Raw genomic sequence first — 18,585 nt, 5'->3', positions numbered from 1 at the left:
AAAAATTTGATTTTCTGGATTTTTTTTTCTCCTTTTGTTTCATAGTTGAGGTACATCTATGATGAAAATTACAGGCCTCTCTCATCTTTTTAAGTGGGAGAACTTGCACAATTGGTGGCTGACTAAATACTTTTTTGCCCCACTGTATATACTCTGCATCAGGAGACACATTATTTCTCACTGCCTGAATTAAATCAAACTAAACTTGAACTGTCTTCGTTCACGTTTGGTTTGGATTAGCAAAGACATTTCTCATGTGTTGAGCCGGAATAATGAGCAGTCGAGGCCTTAAGAGCCATGCAGTGAGGAAGAGGAACATAATTTCAAATGAAACTAAAAGCTAGAGAGGAATTTACGGATGAACACCAGAAGAAGTAGCTTCATTTTTGGAGACTTGTTCTCTGGTTTGAAGAAAGTCCATCTGAAGTGTTTGGCCGTAAAACATCATGTTTTCACAAATTACTGATTGGTACATTTCACAAAATAGATGGCATCGTGTGTCTTTTCACAAGTAGTTTGTAAATTTTTTGGTGTCAGCTGTCAGTGGAGACACAGACATTTTCTCTCTTTTGAAAGATGTTTGAAATGCAGCTGCGGCTCACACTATTATTATCCCGAAGTCGTTTTGCACTCCACGAGGAACTCCTGGGCTCTTCCCTCCCCTCTTGAGCCTCTCTGGATAATTCTCTTTATACATCTTCATCCATTAGCCAAGATCAAACATTTCAATTGATTAATATTCTTTTCGTGCGGGCAGAAAGAGTCCAATTATTCTCGTCTTTCCACTGAAACTGACATTCGGAGAAGAGCCAGGAAAGTCGTCAGTGGGGATTGCTCATGTGCGTCGGCATCCTCCTCCTCCTCTTCCTCCTCCGATTTCCATTTTTAGCCTGCAAAGGCCTCATTTCCCTCTCATTGAGAAGAGTTGGGAAATTGAATTAAGGGTCTTGCTGACGTTTCGATTAGCATCCCGAGCCCCGCTCAGCCGAGACTCGGTGTATTAATCAAAAGAGAGCAGTTGGTTGTCTGCGTGTTTGTGTGTGTGTGTGTGCGTGTGTGTGAGCGAGCAGGCGGTGTGTATCTGGGTGTGTGTTTGCAGCGAGGAGGCAAGGACTTAAGAGTCTTCCAGTGCTGATTCCACTCATTAAATATTATGGTGCTTACAGCTGACAGCGTAACACCACAAAGAGAGCCCTCACTCGCTCTTTAGAAAAAAAAAAAGAAGAAAGTCAATCAATTACAGTCCAGGCAGAGTGAATTCTGCCACCATGTTCCCTTAACAAAACACAGCAGTGGAGAAATGCACGCCTCTGCCGGGTTTTGCTGGTCAATGAACGAGTCTGGATCTTTGGAGAGGAAATTAAATTCATGCCCCGCATCCCAGGCAATATCACCACATCAAAGTTTAAGCGACTACAACGAGGTTTAGAGGGATATTTATAGATAAAAAGATCAGATATTCAAATGTAGATTCATGAGCTTCGATGTGTTGCTCTGTTTCTGGGTGTTTTTACCTTCATCCTTCAGTCTGGATGTTGTTGGTTTGGAGTCCTTTGCAGAGCATTTCGTTTGAATGCACAGAAAAAGGAAAGTGTCCAGATAAGGAAAAAGGAAAACCAGGGATCTGTCCCAACCCACGCACAGCTGGTAACAGGATTACTGTAATTTGGTAAAAATTTCTGCCCTGATGGAAACAAATGTATCTCACTCACCCTCTCGTGGGAGGCCAGCGACTCCAGCGTTCTGTGCAGCTCACATTTAAACAGGATTTAATTATGTCCTTGTGACTTTATAGCACTGATTTGCTGATAATGTTTTTTTTTTTTTCAGAATATGAAGTACGCTTGTGAGTGAATAAAAAAAAAATATCCACAACCATTTTGGCATTTTGTCACGTTAAAAAGACAAACATCTGTGTATTTTATTGCTTTAGACCTACACAATGTTCTGCATGCTGTACCTGCAAAGTTTCAAATCTCAAAAAGGGTGGTATGCATTTTAATTTTATGGTATCCAACCCATTTTACTGTGATGCCCCAAATAACCAGAAGTCGCCTGATTTTCCTATGAAGATGGTTTGTTAGAGAGCATTAGGGAAGCAGCAACATCGTGAAGGACAAGGAAGAACAGCGGCAAGTTCACCAAGAAAGTTGAGGAGAAGTTTAAAGCACCTTGGGGTTAGAAAACAACATCCACAACAGCAAATGTACCAAGACATGTACGTCCATCCAGACTGACTGGTTGGACTGGAAGCTGCTGCCCATACAATTCCCACGGTGGTGGTACCATCATGCTTTGGGATGCTTTTCTTCAGCAGGGGCATGGAAGCTGGTCAGAGTAGAAGAGAAGATAAATACAGGGCAGTCTTGGGGGGAGGGGAAAAAAATAGGGCAGCAGTCCTAAACATACAGTGAGAGGTACGAGGGAGATTAGATGTAACGTCCTAGTCAAAGTCCAGTCCAATGTCCAAAGCTCTCCAAAGCTCACCAAAATGTCCTCTATGTTTTGCTGTTCAGACTGGAACAGGAAACCACGATGCATATCAATACGCACTGTGACATTTGCTGCTGCAGCCAATGTTTATGGAATGAAAACAGCTGGAAGCTTTATAGCATTTATGTAGACTATAAATACGTTATAGTCCACAATTATAACGTTTTTCTCCCCCTTTCTTAAATAATCGCTCAGCAACAGGATGCGCCCGTGTCGACCGGCCAGGCGGAGGACTACGTGCTGCTGCTGGTGCTGCTGAGCGTCTTCGCCGGCGGGACGCTGGTCCTGCTGTCCCTGCTGCTGCTCTTCTGTCACCGCTGCTGCTTGGGTGGACGACGCTACTCCAGGTGAGTCCTGCCAGAACCCGTGTGGTCGGTGTGGATTGCAACTTGAGAAATCCACGTAACGTGACAGAGAGCACTTCTCCTTCTGTGCTTCAAAAACACAGAGAGTAAAAGTTACTTCCTCCCTGCAGAGCCAGCGATGACCCTGAGAAGACRAACACGACTTATGCTGAGGATTCTCAGCCCACGCAAGGTCAGAGCCGCGCCGTTTTGTTTTCCAGTTTCACACATGCTTTCTGGTTCGGTGTCGTCACAGACCTCTTTTGTTCCTCTTCGTCGGCACGTCCTTGTCTCTCAGAGATCACAATTCGCCTGGATGAAGCAGACGCTCTCTCGGCGTCGAGCTGTCACGATGGAGAGTCGGACCGATTCGTTTCCACCGGCTCCACGGGCCGCAGAGTGTCCTTCAACGAATCCGCGCTGTATGAGCAGGAGAAAAACACACAGGAAAAAGGACGCAGGTAACGTCCACTTGAGCAAACTTGGGTATTCTTCCCTCTTTGGCGGACGGAGRTCAGACGCTTATGYCTCGACCTCAGGTACACGCTCACCGAAGGAGACTTCCATCACCTGAAAAAGGCCCGGCTGACCCACCTGCACCTGCCTCCCTCTCCGTGTGACCTGAAGATACTCACCATCATGGAGTGCGACTCCACGGAGAGCAGCACCATCAACATCAGTGAGACTTCGGCTCCCGAGCTGCCCCTCAGCATCTACCAGGTAGCTGAACAACATCAGGTCGGTGAGCCGCCACATTTCGGCCTCTGATGCAGTTTCCCGTCTCCTTTTCCCAGCCTGCGGAGAGAAGAGTCCCTGACTGGCTGGGACAGAGCCTGAGTGGGGGGCTGCCTGGAGATCCACACCACTCTACCGTCCTGGACCAGAGAGACAGGCAGTCCTCTTCTGTCCTCAAGTCCCAGCGCTCTCAGACAGTGAGTCTTCAACTTTAATGAATGTCGTTTTCATTTGAAGTTCATACTTCTAATGAATCCCTTGAACGTCTAAGGAGACTTCAAAACTGTTCATCTTTTGTTTGCTTTTGCCGTTTGTGTGTAACTTTGTTTACACATGAGTGGAGATGGTTCCCTCACCTTTTTCAAATCAGACAGAACTGGTGTCAAATGTTTGTGCAGCAAATTTTTTTTTTGTTTGTGCCGCTATCATTTTTAAGATATTAGGAAATGTTTCAAGGTCATAAAAGGTCAACCAGCCCCTCCACCTGATTCAAATCAGACAAAATTGGTGTCAATCAACTCGACTACGTTTGTGCTGGTTTGTGCAGCAAACATTTTTGTTTGTTTGTGTTGCTTTGAATTTAAAAGTTTAGAGATCAAACGGTTAACCAGCGCCCCACTTTTACTAAATCAAAATAACCTTTAAACTTTCATTAATGACTTTAATGCCAAAGCAGCACAAACTAAAACATTTTGCTGCACAAACCAGCACAAACGTAGTCGAGTTGATTGACACCAATTTTGTCTGATTTGGAGAAGGTGGGGTGACCAACTTCACTCGGGTTTTGCTGACACATTTCAGCCTCTGATGCAGTTTTCCACCCGAGGAATATTCTTTATTACACCACATTCAATAAAGTCGATATCCAAGTCTAAATCTAAGCTAACCTTTCTGTTGTATATCAATATTTATAATGCAAGACAGAAAAGAAAAAGTGAACAGCAGAAATCCAAAAGTACACAGAGAACCCTTTTCATTCTAAATCTCAAGAAAGTTTAAGATTKTTGTAAGATTTTTTCCATCAAAATTTTTATTATAAGATTTTAGATGCTGTGACSTGACTTAATATGGGGTAAACATGTATGAAACCCTCAAATATCTATCAGCTGAAAGTGAGAAATGGKCCGATGTCAGAGACTAGATGGCTGAAGGAGCATCTCAATGAAGTTACTTAGTTTGTCGTACGGCTGATGAAGRTCAAACTCAACATCACGTTTACTGTGAAATCTACAGAAAGAGACTGTGAAGCCGTCACTAAAACATGCAAGGGAAACGCTCTTTATGATTTGTGGAGATTATAAACAAAAACACTAAAAATTGTYGCGCCTTATTTGCCACAGTTGACAGGTTCACAAACCTTCTTGTGATTATATCCCCTGAACTCYAAAAGTTTAAAAAAATTAGAGGGTTAATCTGCACATCATGTCATATCTCTTTGAAGATGTTGCATTACATCCAATGTCTACCAATTGCGGTTTTGGATAATTTYCCCCTTAAATATGGTCTAATTAAGCTGCGAGAACWCAGGGAACATTCTTTGTTACATAGTGAGACATAAGCCACGGCTGTACTTTRCAAAACTTGTCCTTGCTTCATTTATTTTGTCTGTACTAGATCATTAGCTGCTATTTATCTGTTAATGTGCAACTTTTGTTTTCAAACTCAAAGCCAAGCTGGTCTGTACTGAACTCGGTTTATTTCTACAGTGCAAACAAATCCACTGATTTCCAACACAAAGTGAAACTCAGTCGCCTGCTAGAGGCTCAGAGCTGCTGCTGCTGCATCAGTCATCGCTGCAGCTGAGTGACAACATGACAAATGCTGTCCCCCGAGGACTCTGGCTCTCATTGTMGCCATCCATCTCAGCCGCATGTCCTTCCTTAATGCGTCTCCACCTCCCCTGCATCCTCCTCTGCCTTCATCTCTTCTGTCAGATGGAGGCCATCGGAAACAGGGGCGAGGCCGAGAGCGAGTGGGGGCCGAGGGGAGAGCCGGCTCAGGCCCCGGGTCCGACGTCTGTCCTGCACTTCCTCTCCAAACTGCGGCGACATGCCAGCCTGGAGGGGGCCGGGCCTTACTTTAGGAGGTGGAAGTTCGACACCAGCCATCGGGCCGCCAGTCTGGACGCCAAAGGTTTGCGCAGATTCGCGGAAACGCTAAAAGTTTTCGGGAAATAAATATGTATTTAAAAAAAAAAAAAAAAAAAACCCAAAACTTTAAACTGGCTTCAAAGGAAAGATGAGACGTATTCAGAGCTGTAGTACCACAAAATAAAAGATTAAATTGTTGTTTATGCTTGTCCCAATGAAAATAAATACAAGTTGTTAAATTAATAAATAAATGCATTTATTATCATTATTTAATAATCAAATATACGAGCCGATAAATGTGAAATTCATTCATTAAAAAAAATAATGAAATATTATGAGCATATGTAATTATAACAGTACTAAGTGATTTCATGGTTCCTGTGTAACACTGCACCATGAAATGATTTATTTGTTCCTGCATCTCGTCAGATCTGTCCGACCTCTGATGGGGGACAGCTGCCTTTTGTTAAAAAATAATATTTGACATTTAAGGTTCAATTTCTTATTTAGTTGCGCTACTTTAGAATCTCGTACTTCATTTCTTTATACATTTACTTAGACACCTACAATTGATTTGTTTATTTAACATTTATTTAACAAATTTCTGYATCTCAAATTTTTATGTATTAATACATTTATTTTTTAAATTTCATTTCAGTTATGACAAGTGTAAGTAATACCTTTAATGTAATCGTAAGGTAAGGCAGGGAAGGTAATTTTATTTATATGGCACATTTTCAGCAACAAGGCAACTGAAAGCTTAAGATGAATTAGAGGAAATACAAACAAAACAACAAAAGAAAAGCAAGAGAAAGATGAAAGTATTAAAAGTTTACAGAAAGGTAAAAGCATAGAGCTACATATTGGTTCCCCATGTTTAGTAAGAATAAGAATCGATTAACTAGTAGGTTTCTCTGAATCGTGACACATTTGGCACTAGATGGAAATGTGAAGATGTGTGTGATTTCCTTCCAGGCTCCCCAAAGAGAAAACCTTTTCAGAGACAGAGAGCAGCAAGTGAAACCACCGACCACACCGATGAAGACTCCTCTCCGTTCCGAGATGACGCCTTTGAATCTTTCCCACATATTCCCATCCAGACCAGCGGCCTCCAGTCCCTCTCCGCTGAGACTCTGCCTCATTCTGAAACAGCTCCTACATCCTCTGTCTTCCTCAGGAGGTAATTCTCTCCTTAYATAACAATGATTTCAACAAAGTCAGGTTCTGACTGCATGTTCTCTCCTGCGCAGGCTAAAGCTGGAGGCCATGGTGGAGGTAGGTGGCAGCRCCACCAGCAGCAGCAGCAGGAGAGCCGAACTCTGTCTCCCATCTGATCGCGCTCTGGGTCAGGTTGAGACTGCCGTCAACGGAACTGGAGCGGAACAAGAAACGGCGTTTGGAGCAGCGATAAGAACCAAAACAACAAGAAATGAGTCGGAGTCTGCGGAAGATGACGACCTGTTTGGTGCGGGGCCAGGACCMACCAGGCGGGACCGGTTTGAAGAGCTGTTGAGACAAACCGAGGATGCAAAAACAGACGTYGGCACAGCTGGTGTGAGAAAAAAGAACRATGCAGGGACAGATGAGGGAGACGATGTGACATTGGGARCCGTGGCCAGAAGAAGGACAGACTCAGGCTCGTCTCTGTCTTTCATGATCCACCAAGAGAGCTCAGAGGCACCCCCGTCCCTCTACAGAGATATCTGGAGCCTGAGAGCCTCTCTGGAGCAATATGCGTCTTCAGATCAGAGCAGCACCGATCGTGAGTCGGTCCGCAGTGACGCAGACAGCGTCTCGTCCTTTGGCGGCGCAGGAGCTCGCTCGGGCCTGGACACCTGCCTGTCGCAAGACCTGGACGACGAGCCTGAAGGAGACGGGGAGGCGGAGGGCGGAACCAGAGGGGCGTCAGGGGTAGACGGGGAGATGGGGAATGGAGCTGGTGGAGAGGCAGAGGGAGGAAATAGGAAGTTGCTTCAAATGGACAGTGGTTATGCCTCTATTGAAGCGCCATCCAGAGCCCCTGAAGATATGAGGCTGTTTGGGACTCCTGGGGCCCCTCGGGGGAAGACTGCATCTGAGAGGAGACTGTTTTTTACCAGCTCTGGGAGGAAAGGCTCAGTGTGTGAGAGCGTGGAGACCAAGTTGTTTCAGGAGGAGCTGGAGGACCAGATGGCCCTCACCGCAGACACAGAGGACAGACTAAAACAGAAATCTCAGGGTGACTGTCTTTCTCACACCCTTCAAGAGCCATATCAGCTACTGAAGTCCCTCCATCCTCAGAAGCCTCCAGAAACACAAACTCAGCTCATTTCTCCGTTGGTGAGCCCGACCCCACAGCCCCCGAGTCCTCATCGATCCCGTCTCCGTCGCCGTGACTACAGCATAGACGAGAAGACAGACGCGCTCTTCAACGAGTTCCTTCGTCACGATCCGCGCTTCGACCAGCAGGACTCTCCGCTGCGGTCCAGGCACAGGTCCAGGGTTCACCTCCGGAAGCAGTGGCAGAGACACAAGCAATACAGCGACCCGGGTTCGGCCTCGGGGGGAAGGTACTCGCCGTCTCTAGAGAGACAGAGGTTCATCCCGCTGAGGAGGGGGGACAGCGCAGGCTACCCGCTGGACACCAGGTACCACAGCACCCTGTCGAGAATAGCGAGCGCTGCCGATGAAGAAGCCAGCGAGGTCGCGGCTTCTGAGGAGGCGGCAATGGAGAGAGCAGAAGTTCCGGTAGGAGAGGCAGCTGCAGGGAGCACGGCCGAGAGAACGGCCGACGGAGTAGACCCAACGAGAAGCGTCTCCGCAGAGTTGGCTGGTGAGACTGATGGCTGCCAACTGTCCACAAGCAAGGAGGCGGGAAGCGCGAGCAGCACTCTGTCGGCGCAAATGAGCCACATGGACCCCAGAGTGGACAACAGGAACAACAACAGCAGCCAGGCCATCGTGTCAGAGGTTTCCCTGCAGGCCCAGAGCAGCCTAGCAGACAAGCTGGTGGCGTCGGTGGACGAGAGACTCTACGGCGGACTGCGCCGCGCGGAGAAGACCCGACAAGCAGGGTCAGAGGTCATCGTGACGCACACTGCCTCACCGGGGTCCAATCCCACATAATCCCCTGCCGTTGTATTTATCACAAAACCACAATAAGTCAAACATCATCATGTGTCAGACACAGTCCAACATTATCACGTGTCTCTAGCAGCATTAGCTTCCAGCATTAGMATTAGCTTCCGGCTCGTCCAGTCACACCCGAACTGCCGCTGTGACGTCCCTCCGTCAGTAACCAGAAAACTCATCGCCGACATTCAAAGATGTAGATGCATCTTTAGAAAATGTTATTTTCTGACCTACCTGTGACTTTTYAGCATGCTAAGTCCAAGCTACGTGTCTGTGAATAGTGTACAGTTTTAACCTCTATGAGCACTTTGATGGGATGAAATCTACCGCTGGTGTTTGTCAGCCATTTCTCTCATGTCCCTKTCCTCCTCAAGTGTCCTTGTTTGTCTCTGCCGTCATGAGGGTGAAAGGTCGTGTGAGAGAGCGGTCATTYCACRAATAATGATACGGTGAACCGCAAATGTCTTCACAGCCCCTTGGCTTTTACACTCACAACCACAAAATTGTGTTTAGGTGGAATTTTACGACAGACACACATGAMGTAGTGCAAAATTTGATTTTTTAGCTTTAAAAAAAAMAACCTCCTTTTGAAATTAAGAAAAACGCTATAGAACCAGAGAGAACAAATGAGAACATTAATTTTCAATTCCTGCCACAGAATCTCAATGGGATTTAGGTATGGATATGACTCTACGATTAAGGTCCTCTGACAGGGTTTAGCTAAAGTGAGTGGTGTGCAACATGTAGGCCAAATGGTTCAGCTGTAGTCTATAACAAAATGAAACAACCAAGCTCCTCCAGAGTTAGCACGCTCCTCTTTAGTACTTTTATGAATAATGTTCCCCTAATATTCTTGTAACAATCCACAGATACCATCAAATACCAGCAGGATTCATATTGAGAATAAATTAGCCACAGTTGGACTATGGTATTAAGTAGAAAACCTCTGGAGACAATTATTTGCACTGGGTTTTTATTTCTGGCTATTTTTATAATTGCACACCAGTTTTTAGATCATTTGTTCATTTCATTTAAAATACATTTAAAATGCAGTATTTGTGTCCGTCTGTCGCATAGAATTTCAATAAAATATAATTTTGTGGTTGTAAAGTTTTAAAAAAACAAAAGCGGTGTGAATACATTTGCCAGTCACTGTATGAAGAACGATACCAAACATGTTTACAGCTGCCCTCGCTTTCATTAACACTTTATCAGCYGACCTGAAGATATCACTATAAAACCAGATGGAAAGCAGAAGATGCAGTCAAATAAAAACAAACAAAAAAATGTGAGCAGTTTTGCATTTGCTCCTTATATTTAAGTTGTGTTTATTTGTGTTAGTCATCAGTTCTTGTTATGTAGCACGACTGAGGAGACGGSGTTCAGGCGTGGGCTTTAGTGTATCTGGGACTCTTTGGAGGGAAGACTGACGGATGATGCTTGAAGTGAGTGACAGAAGCCTCCGAGGCTTTTAAACAGATTGCTCACGGAGGAGTTCAGGCTGTCACATGCTGAATGTAATCAGAGGTGGCGTTGCCCTGTGCCCAGGAGAAAACGAAATCATTAACACACTGTGTAAGTCCAAATAAAAACGCGGGAATAATCCGTTTTTCTCCCGAAAACAAATCTTGCAGAGTCTGATAGTTTATTTCTTTTGAGTCTGATTGTACATAACCCTGCAAAAACTYCCAAGAAACGTCAAAAAARAAAAARAAAAAAAAAAAAAAAAAGCACAATCAGAAATGTTTCTGGAAAAATGKGGAACATAAGATGATTGTTTATGGCTCAAAAGTGACTAGAAATTAATATCATTGGAAAGTTTGCAGTAATAGTRAAAACRAAATGCCATTATTACTTAAGGGAAAAAAGGTGAGAAYTAATCGGRAATTCTCTCAATACACTGGAAGATGAGCAAATGTATTTTTCCATCTAAAAAATAAATTTAAAATGATTATTTTATGGCCRTTTCCAGCTTAAATTTGTTGTATTCTTTAAAATCAGTAGAAAGGGAAAAAAAGAACTAAATCCCTGAAATACATGAGTGAGATGTCGTTTTTTTTTAAATTTTTTTTTTAACAAAACATTTGAAGGAACGAATACATCCAGCTAAATATTACTTGATTTAGCTTTAGCTGCAATCAGTGAGTGAATGTAGTCRGTGGGGAACATAAAACATTTATACGCATCCACATATTTTCACTTTCTTGTTCTCATCCTTGTCATGTTGGAGCACAGGTGGCAGCACTGAAGGTGAAAGCTCTTCTGGCTGCATTTGTTTCTCACCAAGAAGAAAAACTGTGGTCTCTTCTGGTCATGAGACAAAACTCCAGCACTTTTGAGACAAAGACCAGAGAGCAAAAATGCTAAAAATCGAGAAAAGACGAAGATTTCTAAAGTGTGATTTCAAAGTATTTAGACCTGGATCGGTCTTAAGAACTGCAACTATAACTGTGACTTTACAAACATTGGTTATTTGACCAAAATTAATTAAGAGATGKCAGAAACTGGCTGAAAGCAACATTGAAGAGTCTGTAGGAATTTATACAAAACTGATTGCATTTTATATGAAACGATGCTGCATCCTCCAAGTCTACATAACGAGTAGCAATGAAATGGAGAAGGCTGGTTAGTTTACAAGGACAAGCCAGACTTAAAAAGAAACTTTCTAAAACCTTTTATTTCGGCTCGTTTTTCTGTTGCAAATACCTGACCCAAAACCCTTGTTTCTTCTTGAAAAGTGAAGTTTTAAAAAGGGTTTATTTTTTTTCCAAAGATATCCTTATCGATTCCCAAATCTACGAAAAGTGGCATCACTTTGTGATCTTTAAATCTTAAAAGGTGCTATGTAAATTAAGTAYCACTTGCTTCACCAGGAGAATATTACAAATTTTAGAAGACCAGAATAAAATCTGACAGGAAACATTAGTAGTTAAAAATGGCTGCCGACAAGAGATGCCTTCACGCTTACAGTCTGACAGCTTCTTCATCTTTTACATCACAGAAGCATGGCACATTAAGCAAGGGCGAGTAAAATGTTTACATTCAGGCTTTGCAGATTTAAAGCATCTTCTATCAGCTGGACACAAGCAGGTCCACCAATTTCCCCAACWTTAAGAAAATATTTTTGAGTCTATTAAACAGTGCAACCTGCACTGAAAATGTGATTTTAATGATTAGCTGCAGCTTTAATCTGCAACATTACCAAACATAACGCGCAACCAGCAGGTTCCTCCAAAAATAAAACTCACTCATTGAGTTCCTGTGTGTAAYTTCCAGATAGAAGCAGTGGCTTTTTCAACCACATTTCTCCATCCGTTATTCTAAAAAAACAAATCAGTTTCTGCAGCATTGACAAAAATGAAGCCTTTGTGGCACAAACTAAAGCAAAAATATATAAATTTTAGTCTCCCCCACCCCATGGTGACTCATTCAAGCTTGTACGTGTGTGWGAGAGCTGGGTGACTAAGCTTCACAATTAAACCAAACACATGAAGTGTGTCCTGTCGTACCGACCGCTGGGCTGAAGCGTTCACAATGCCTCTCTCCATCCTCGCTCCACCCTTCCCGTCTCCGGCTGGAGGCTCAGCGCTGACCTTGCTGACGTGGAAAGCGCTGCTCCCCCTCCTCCCCTCACAGTCGTGACTCACCTGCTGATCTGTTCCCAGTCAGGAGCTCATGATGCACAGGAGAGGGGCAGGGCTCCCACAGATGTGATTGGTGCAAACCTCCCCCCCAAAAATAAAAAAAATTACTGGCCAGTATTCGGCGCCGACCGAATTCAGCTTAGCAGCATCTGCAGACTATCAGATTTGATTAAAAAAAAAAAAAAAAAAAACGAAGGTTTGGTTTACAAAACTGAAATTGATAATTTAGGATCAATTTGCTTTTAATTAAAACCTTAAAGAGCTGACGTTTTCCTTGCCGTTGCACGATTAATGTGTTTTATTTGCAGTTATTTGACTGATACGACTTCAGCCAAGACATACAATAAACCTAAATTAAATGTTTTTAGTTTGCAGTCTAAGCTGATAGGAGCTGGTTTGATAAAAAGGCACAAACCAGAGATTTTCTCGATTAGTTTTCTTACAAAAAAGAAATATCCTTAACCATCTGTAGAAACTTCAAATGTGTTTTTGTTGTTTTGCCAGTTTTCCCAAAAAAAGTTTAGAGCAGGAGTTGGCAACCTTTTCAGTCCGTAAAGCCAARATATCCTTCAATTGTAAAAGTGAAATATTTGTATATTAGAATACAAAACAACATAAAACCTTTATTATAAAGTATTCAAGAGTCACTTGTGCAACCAGGCTACTTTAGCGCAAACTATATAAACAGAAACTGATGAGAAAAAAAATGTACAGCTCACCTAAAAAAAAAAAAAAAAAAGAGAAAAGAGAAAAAACAGCATTTAAAGGACTGAAAAGAAGCATTAGTAATTCTGTCATAGAAATTTTTGCAGAGCTGCTAAAGCTAACCTCTCTTTGAGCCATTATGATGAAATCATTTTTTGATTAAAGCCAGAGAGCCTCTACAGAGGAGCTAAAAATGAAAATGTGGCTCCAAAGTCACAGGTTGCAGACCCCTGCTCAAAACATAGACCCTTAAAGCAGCGATAATCTAATTCCTCCATTTGTGTCGAATACCTCCTGCAGCAAATGCTACTCCCGTTATATTATTTTCCAAAAATCCTTAAAAATCAGCAGGACAGACATGAATGACTAAAAATGTATTGCCTGATAGGTTAATTAATAGCGATGCACCAATTTGCTTGAGTAATCTTCCTAACAGACATGCCTCTCGCAGGTTACCTACCGTAGTTTTAGTTAGTGTAATAGTCAATTGTTTGGTTTTGAAACCATATGGATTTTAAATCTGCGTATTCCTCGGTATCAGAATGTAAAAAAGAAATACAGTAATAAAAGTTATTGATTGGCATTAAATGAGATGCACTGTGTAAAATGTATTCCCAGCTAGCCAAAAAAAAAAAACTTGAGCAAAAACAGACTGTTTGGGACACATTCTTTATAAATAATAAGAATAAAAAATAAAATCACTGGAAAAATAAAATTTAAACCTAAATTAAGATTTAAGTCGGGGTTTCAGTCTGTCAGCGTCTCTGCGAACCAATCGGCTTCCCTTTCATTCAGCTCTGTACTGCATGCAGTTTGTTGGTGGTCTTGCTATAATGATTACTCACAAAGTAGATTTAAATACAGAATTATCCATAGCTTTGCTTTTTTTTTTTTTTTTTTTTCCCCACTTTAATATTTTACACATCACAATGTGTATTAAAAACGGCCATCAGGGTTCAGTAAAAACAAAGGTAGTTGAAGAAATAGAAGTTGGGGGAGGTCGGGATGGGGTCGGGGGTGTCTGAATCGTCCAGTGCAATACTTGGCCATCTGATGAGGATGACAGAACTGGGGGCAGGAGAGGGGGAGGGGGGGGTGAATAACCAGAACCGGATGACACAAGTTAAAAGGAGGCAAAAATATTGGGAGAAAATAAACATCTTCACAGCAAGTGCCTCAGTCTCAGAGCAAACAGAACTTTTCATGCCGTCCTTCTCCTCCTCTTACTCCCCTCGTCTAGAGAGGCGATGCAGGCCGGCGGTCCGGGGAGGTGTGGGGACGTTAATGTCAGCAGGCTTCACTCCCAGCCATCAGGACTCCAGACAATAAGGGACGAMGACAGATCGACCTGAAAGAGAGCGAGAGAAAGAAAGAGGGGCTCGGTTCAGAATGCGGCAGACGTCTGCACGACTGGATTTTTTTACAAGGCAAAAACTAATTTGTGGCGCCAAAACGGAAAGAGTCAACCCACAGGGTGAGAAAGACACAAACATCCCACAACCCACTTTTTATCTCATTCGGGATGAGTCATCGCCTGAACAAATTAATACACAGCATCTCTTCTGCACTGCGCCCGTGACAAACGGCCTCGCTCTGCGAGAGCTTCGGATGTGTGCAAGACGGAGAGAGCAGCTGTGGGTGGTAGCTGGAAAAAGAAGACAACCTGTTCGAAATTTGGCAAAACGCTTGAAGCGAAAACATGTCCTGGTTGATTTGAACAAGGAGCCCTGACAAGCATTTTTGACAGCYCAGTCCAGAGGTGTTTTTGTGGCATAAAAAAAAAAAAGGAGAAAGAATGAGAGAGTGAGAGAGAGAGAGATCGCTCTTGTATTTGTCAGGGAAGCRGTGATGAGTCAGAGAGCTGGAAGATGGATACCAACACCGTCTCTCAGTCAGTTTCCCTTCTACACTCTGAAACATGTTCCTCACTACAGTTTACTGGATCTGAAGCGTATTGGAGGTTTGACTGCTTTTTTCTTTTCTACAAACTCAGCGGTGATCACTTACCAGATGGGTTGCTGWCGTGGGAGAGGATCGGAGGGGCYGTCATTGCTGTTTGCAGGTGGAGAGCTTGCGGATTTTGCTGGCTGTGGAGACTCCTTTACGCGAGGGGTTGGACGAGGAGGAGGACCTGCGCTCGGCTTTGGTCTTGCTGTTTAGAGACCCGGCTTCTGTCCCATTCACACAAACTGGCTTGGCGACAGCTGGGCTGTGGTCTGCGTTCCCCTGATCTTGGTGTTCCTCAGCCACTTGCCCTGCAGGCAACACAAAGCCTTAAAACAATGGCAACCAAAATCCCAACACGGCTGACGTTMCTTGAAAAATAAAAAGCGTCGAAYGGATAGTTTTGTTTCCCCAGATCAGGTGCCGCTATAAGAGAACAGTCTAAAGCTGCGTTTCCTTTACAAATGTGTGCAGAACATTGTCAATATTCCCCACTAATGTTGCAAAGACCGCACAAATTCGCCATTGTGGTGTTTGCATTAAATAAGAAATGCAATTAAAATCACATGTGAATCAGTTTGTGCATGCAATAAGTCATTAAAAAACATGCCACACTGTCATCCTTCTACCACTTCCTGTTGTCTTCTTTGTCTTTCCACCACAGTAGTAACATCCAGTAGTTAAGCACATGATTAGTGTAACATGGAAAAAGTTTCAACTGGAGTTTTGCAAAATACACTAATTTCAAAACAGCTGGGAAAACAACCCCATCGTAGCGCAAAMATTTAACAAAACTTTTTTTTCCCTGAAATTGGTGAGATTTCTTTCAGCAAATTTATTTTCATAATTCAAATTTGCTCAATTTTAAGACCAATTGGAAACACAGATAATATCTTCACAACCAATGCATTTCCATCGGTTGTGCACCTTAGCCTCCACGACCAGCTAATCTGGATTTACACTGAAAGAAGATGTCAAGAGAGTTTTCTATTGACAGTAAGAGTYAATTTATTATAACCTCTAACGATTATTTCAACAGGAATCTCAAAGTCCAGTCCTCGAGGGTCGATGTGTKGCATCTTTTAGACACATCCCTAATCCTACACGCCTGATTCAGACGGCTGAACTACCTCATCACCAAACATTCAACCTATACAGAGTCAAAGTGTTGACCTTAATGCTTGATGATCGCATGTGTTGAAGCAGAAACGCATGAATAGCATCTGGAGATTGGAGTTTATGATCTTTATACAAAAGTACCAGAAAATCTGAATCTCACAGACTTACAGTAAAAAAAAAAAAAAAGGTCATATACCCACACAATTAAAAAAAAAAAAAAMACCAACAGGAAATCCATCAGGTGAAAACCGGTTCCAACCTTAATGTCACTTTTTGTTATTTCATGCAGATGTCTCAGTCAGCATGCGTGGCGGCTGGGCCTCTGAGAAAAACCCCCACGCACCAAAACTGCAACACTCAGGTAAAAATTACGGCAAAATACGGGTTGGAAATCACCTATGAAACCTTTTTTTTATTTTTTATTTTTCCCCTCCCTGGAGGTGCGTTAGTTTCTGCTACAGCAAAAAGTCCTTCGCTTTATTATTATTATTCAAGCTCCAGTTTCATTCAAATGCAGCTTCCTATGAGGGACGATGCCCAGCGTGTGTGGGAGTAAACCTTGGGAATCCATTCACATTCCCAAACCGAAACCCTTTCAACTGGACTATTTATAGTTGGCTTCATTCACATTCTGCAGCTCTGCTGGGTTTGTTATGTGGGGCACCACTTCTAGATACCCAACACTGACTGCTGCATTTATATTACAGGCTGTTACCTAGCAACAGATGGAGGATCTCAAGTCTAGAGGGGAGGCATGATGAAAACAGAGTCAGGAAACGAGTTAAAGCATTCGGTTAATGTCTCTTCTCCCAAACATCTGTCAACTGTGGCTACAGTTTGTAAACACGGCTAATTAATAGAAACCTTTCCTGCACGTTAAGGAAATTAAAAACAGATTACACAAATGCAGCTTGGGTAATGCCCACACACTCGCTTGATTTGGCGATGGCCCTTATTCACAGCAGGCTGTTTCAATTCATTTTTAGAAACACTACATGCGCCCGGCATTTTAAAACGGACGCAATCCATAACCAGTCAGGTGATATTGAAGATCTTTAAAAATAAAGACACATCCTACCCAAATCGCTGGCTATGTAAATAAAAAATAAAGCCTCAAAGACAAAACTGACTCGTAAAACAGGAAAGGAGAGAGATTTGTTAGAAGTTTTCTTAACAAAATGTCAAGTAGCTTGGTTCTGGTGGAAAGAGAAATCGAATCATGAGTGTTTTGAAGGAAAAATAAATATTAAGAAACAACCACTGACTTTACTTCATTGCACTCTTATAGGACGAGTTGAAGGAATCTAGAGGAATCTATKGTTTATGTCTCAGAAATCCAACTTCAGACACTGTGGGTTTAAATCTAAACTCTGCTACATGCTACTAGACGATGAACTCATTAACTCACTGCTAAAAACAACTAGAAACCATCCAACATTAATTATGCTGGARMCTCAATTAAGGTAATCTAAACAGCAAAATTAAGATGAGAGAGCTTGGATTTTATCTCTTTAGGAGCCAACTAGTATCCCATCAACCCGGTGCCATTAACGGCATTAAAATCTTTCGTTTTGCTTTGCTAGTTTGTCTAATTTAGACTTTCACCGACAGCTCAGAGGTAACAGAGACTCTGACTCAGGCCGGCGGCCTCACCTGGCACTGTGAAGTCCTGAGTGTAGATGATTTCATCCTCTCCGTCGTAGAGCTCGTCGTCGTCGTCCTCCGTGTAGCCGTGCAGATCCTCTAGGTAGGGAACCACCGTCATGCTGCGCCACTGGTCCCTGCTCTCCGCGCTGGCAGGGATGGGCACCGGGCGCTCCGACGGAGGATGTTTCTTTCGCACCCAGCTGACGAGAGATTGACGGGGATGAAGGTGTGACCAAGAACACAGGAACCGCTGGTTCACAGCATTTTATCCTTTTGGGTTTGGTTTCATAGAAACTTGGAGCCATCTAATACCAAAATATTAACAGCTCTTATGCAACTAAGCGAGACATGGCAACAAATCTAAAAGTGTGTTAAGAAGAAAGAGAAAAGTATTTTAAAAGTTCAATAAGGTTCCAGATCTAAAACAAAGTGATACGTTTGCAAAAATAAAGAATTGGATCGACTTTTACCACAGTGCCCTAATGTATGTTTAATAGGTTTTAGTTCTTTATCTATTGTCTTCACTTCAAAATATTTTTTCAATATGTTGTGGTACATAAAGTCTTTCTCTGGGTACACCCAGAGAAAGAAAACTTTTTACTTTTTACTGCAGCAGATACTTTCATGCCAAACATATTCTCTGTTCAAAAGGAAGAAAAACACAAACACACACTTACTTGTGTTGCCTTATATTCTGTATGGAAAACCTCTTTGCAGGATCATACTCAAGCATTCCTGGAAAACACATTAAAC

General features: G+C 42.8%; 2 protein-coding genes across 3 annotated transcripts in view; one reads left to right on the top strand and one right to left on the bottom strand.

Annotated features, from left to right (window-relative positions):
• Positions 1-10,964, top strand: part of cbarpa (CACN subunit beta associated regulatory protein a) — a 19,543-nt gene extending 8,579 nt beyond the window's left edge. For both annotated transcript variants that reach the window (XM_008433854.2, XM_008433855.2), the window contains 8 exons: positions 2,689-2,840; positions 2,969-3,030; positions 3,136-3,298; positions 3,377-3,557; positions 3,632-3,769; positions 5,507-5,705; positions 6,638-6,842; positions 6,913-10,964. In XM_008433854.2, coding sequence (XP_008432076.1) covers positions 2,689-2,840; positions 2,969-3,030; positions 3,136-3,298; positions 3,377-3,557; positions 3,632-3,769; positions 5,507-5,705; positions 6,638-6,842; positions 6,913-8,767 — 2,955 coding nt within the window. In that variant the 3' untranslated portion in view covers positions 8,768-10,964. The remainder of the gene's footprint in view (positions 1-2,688; positions 2,841-2,968; positions 3,031-3,135; positions 3,299-3,376; positions 3,558-3,631; positions 3,770-5,506; positions 5,706-6,637; positions 6,843-6,912) is intronic.
• A 2,808-nt stretch (positions 10,965-13,772) lies between these two features.
• stk11 (serine/threonine kinase 11) overlaps positions 13,773-18,585 on the bottom strand; it is a 17,561-nt gene continuing 12,748 nt past the window's right edge. The window contains exons 8-11 of the mRNA XM_008433856.2: positions 18,510-18,567; positions 17,839-18,032; positions 15,130-15,377; positions 13,773-14,470 (exon numbers count right to left, since the gene is read on the bottom strand). Of these exons, the coding sequence (XP_008432078.1) occupies positions 15,169-15,377; positions 17,839-18,032; positions 18,510-18,567 (461 nt within the window). The 3' untranslated portion in view covers positions 13,773-14,470; positions 15,130-15,168. The remainder of the gene's footprint in view (positions 14,471-15,129; positions 15,378-17,838; positions 18,033-18,509; positions 18,568-18,585) is intronic.

The sequence above is a fragment of the Poecilia reticulata genome, linkage group LG17 (assembly GCF_000633615.1).
Source record: "Poecilia reticulata strain Guanapo linkage group LG17, Guppy_female_1.0+MT, whole genome shotgun sequence".
NCBI lineage: Eukaryota > Metazoa > Chordata > Actinopteri > Cyprinodontiformes > Poeciliidae > Poecilia > Poecilia reticulata.
Note: the sequence above shows the minus strand (reverse complement) of the source record. Positions and strands in the feature narration are given on the sequence as shown.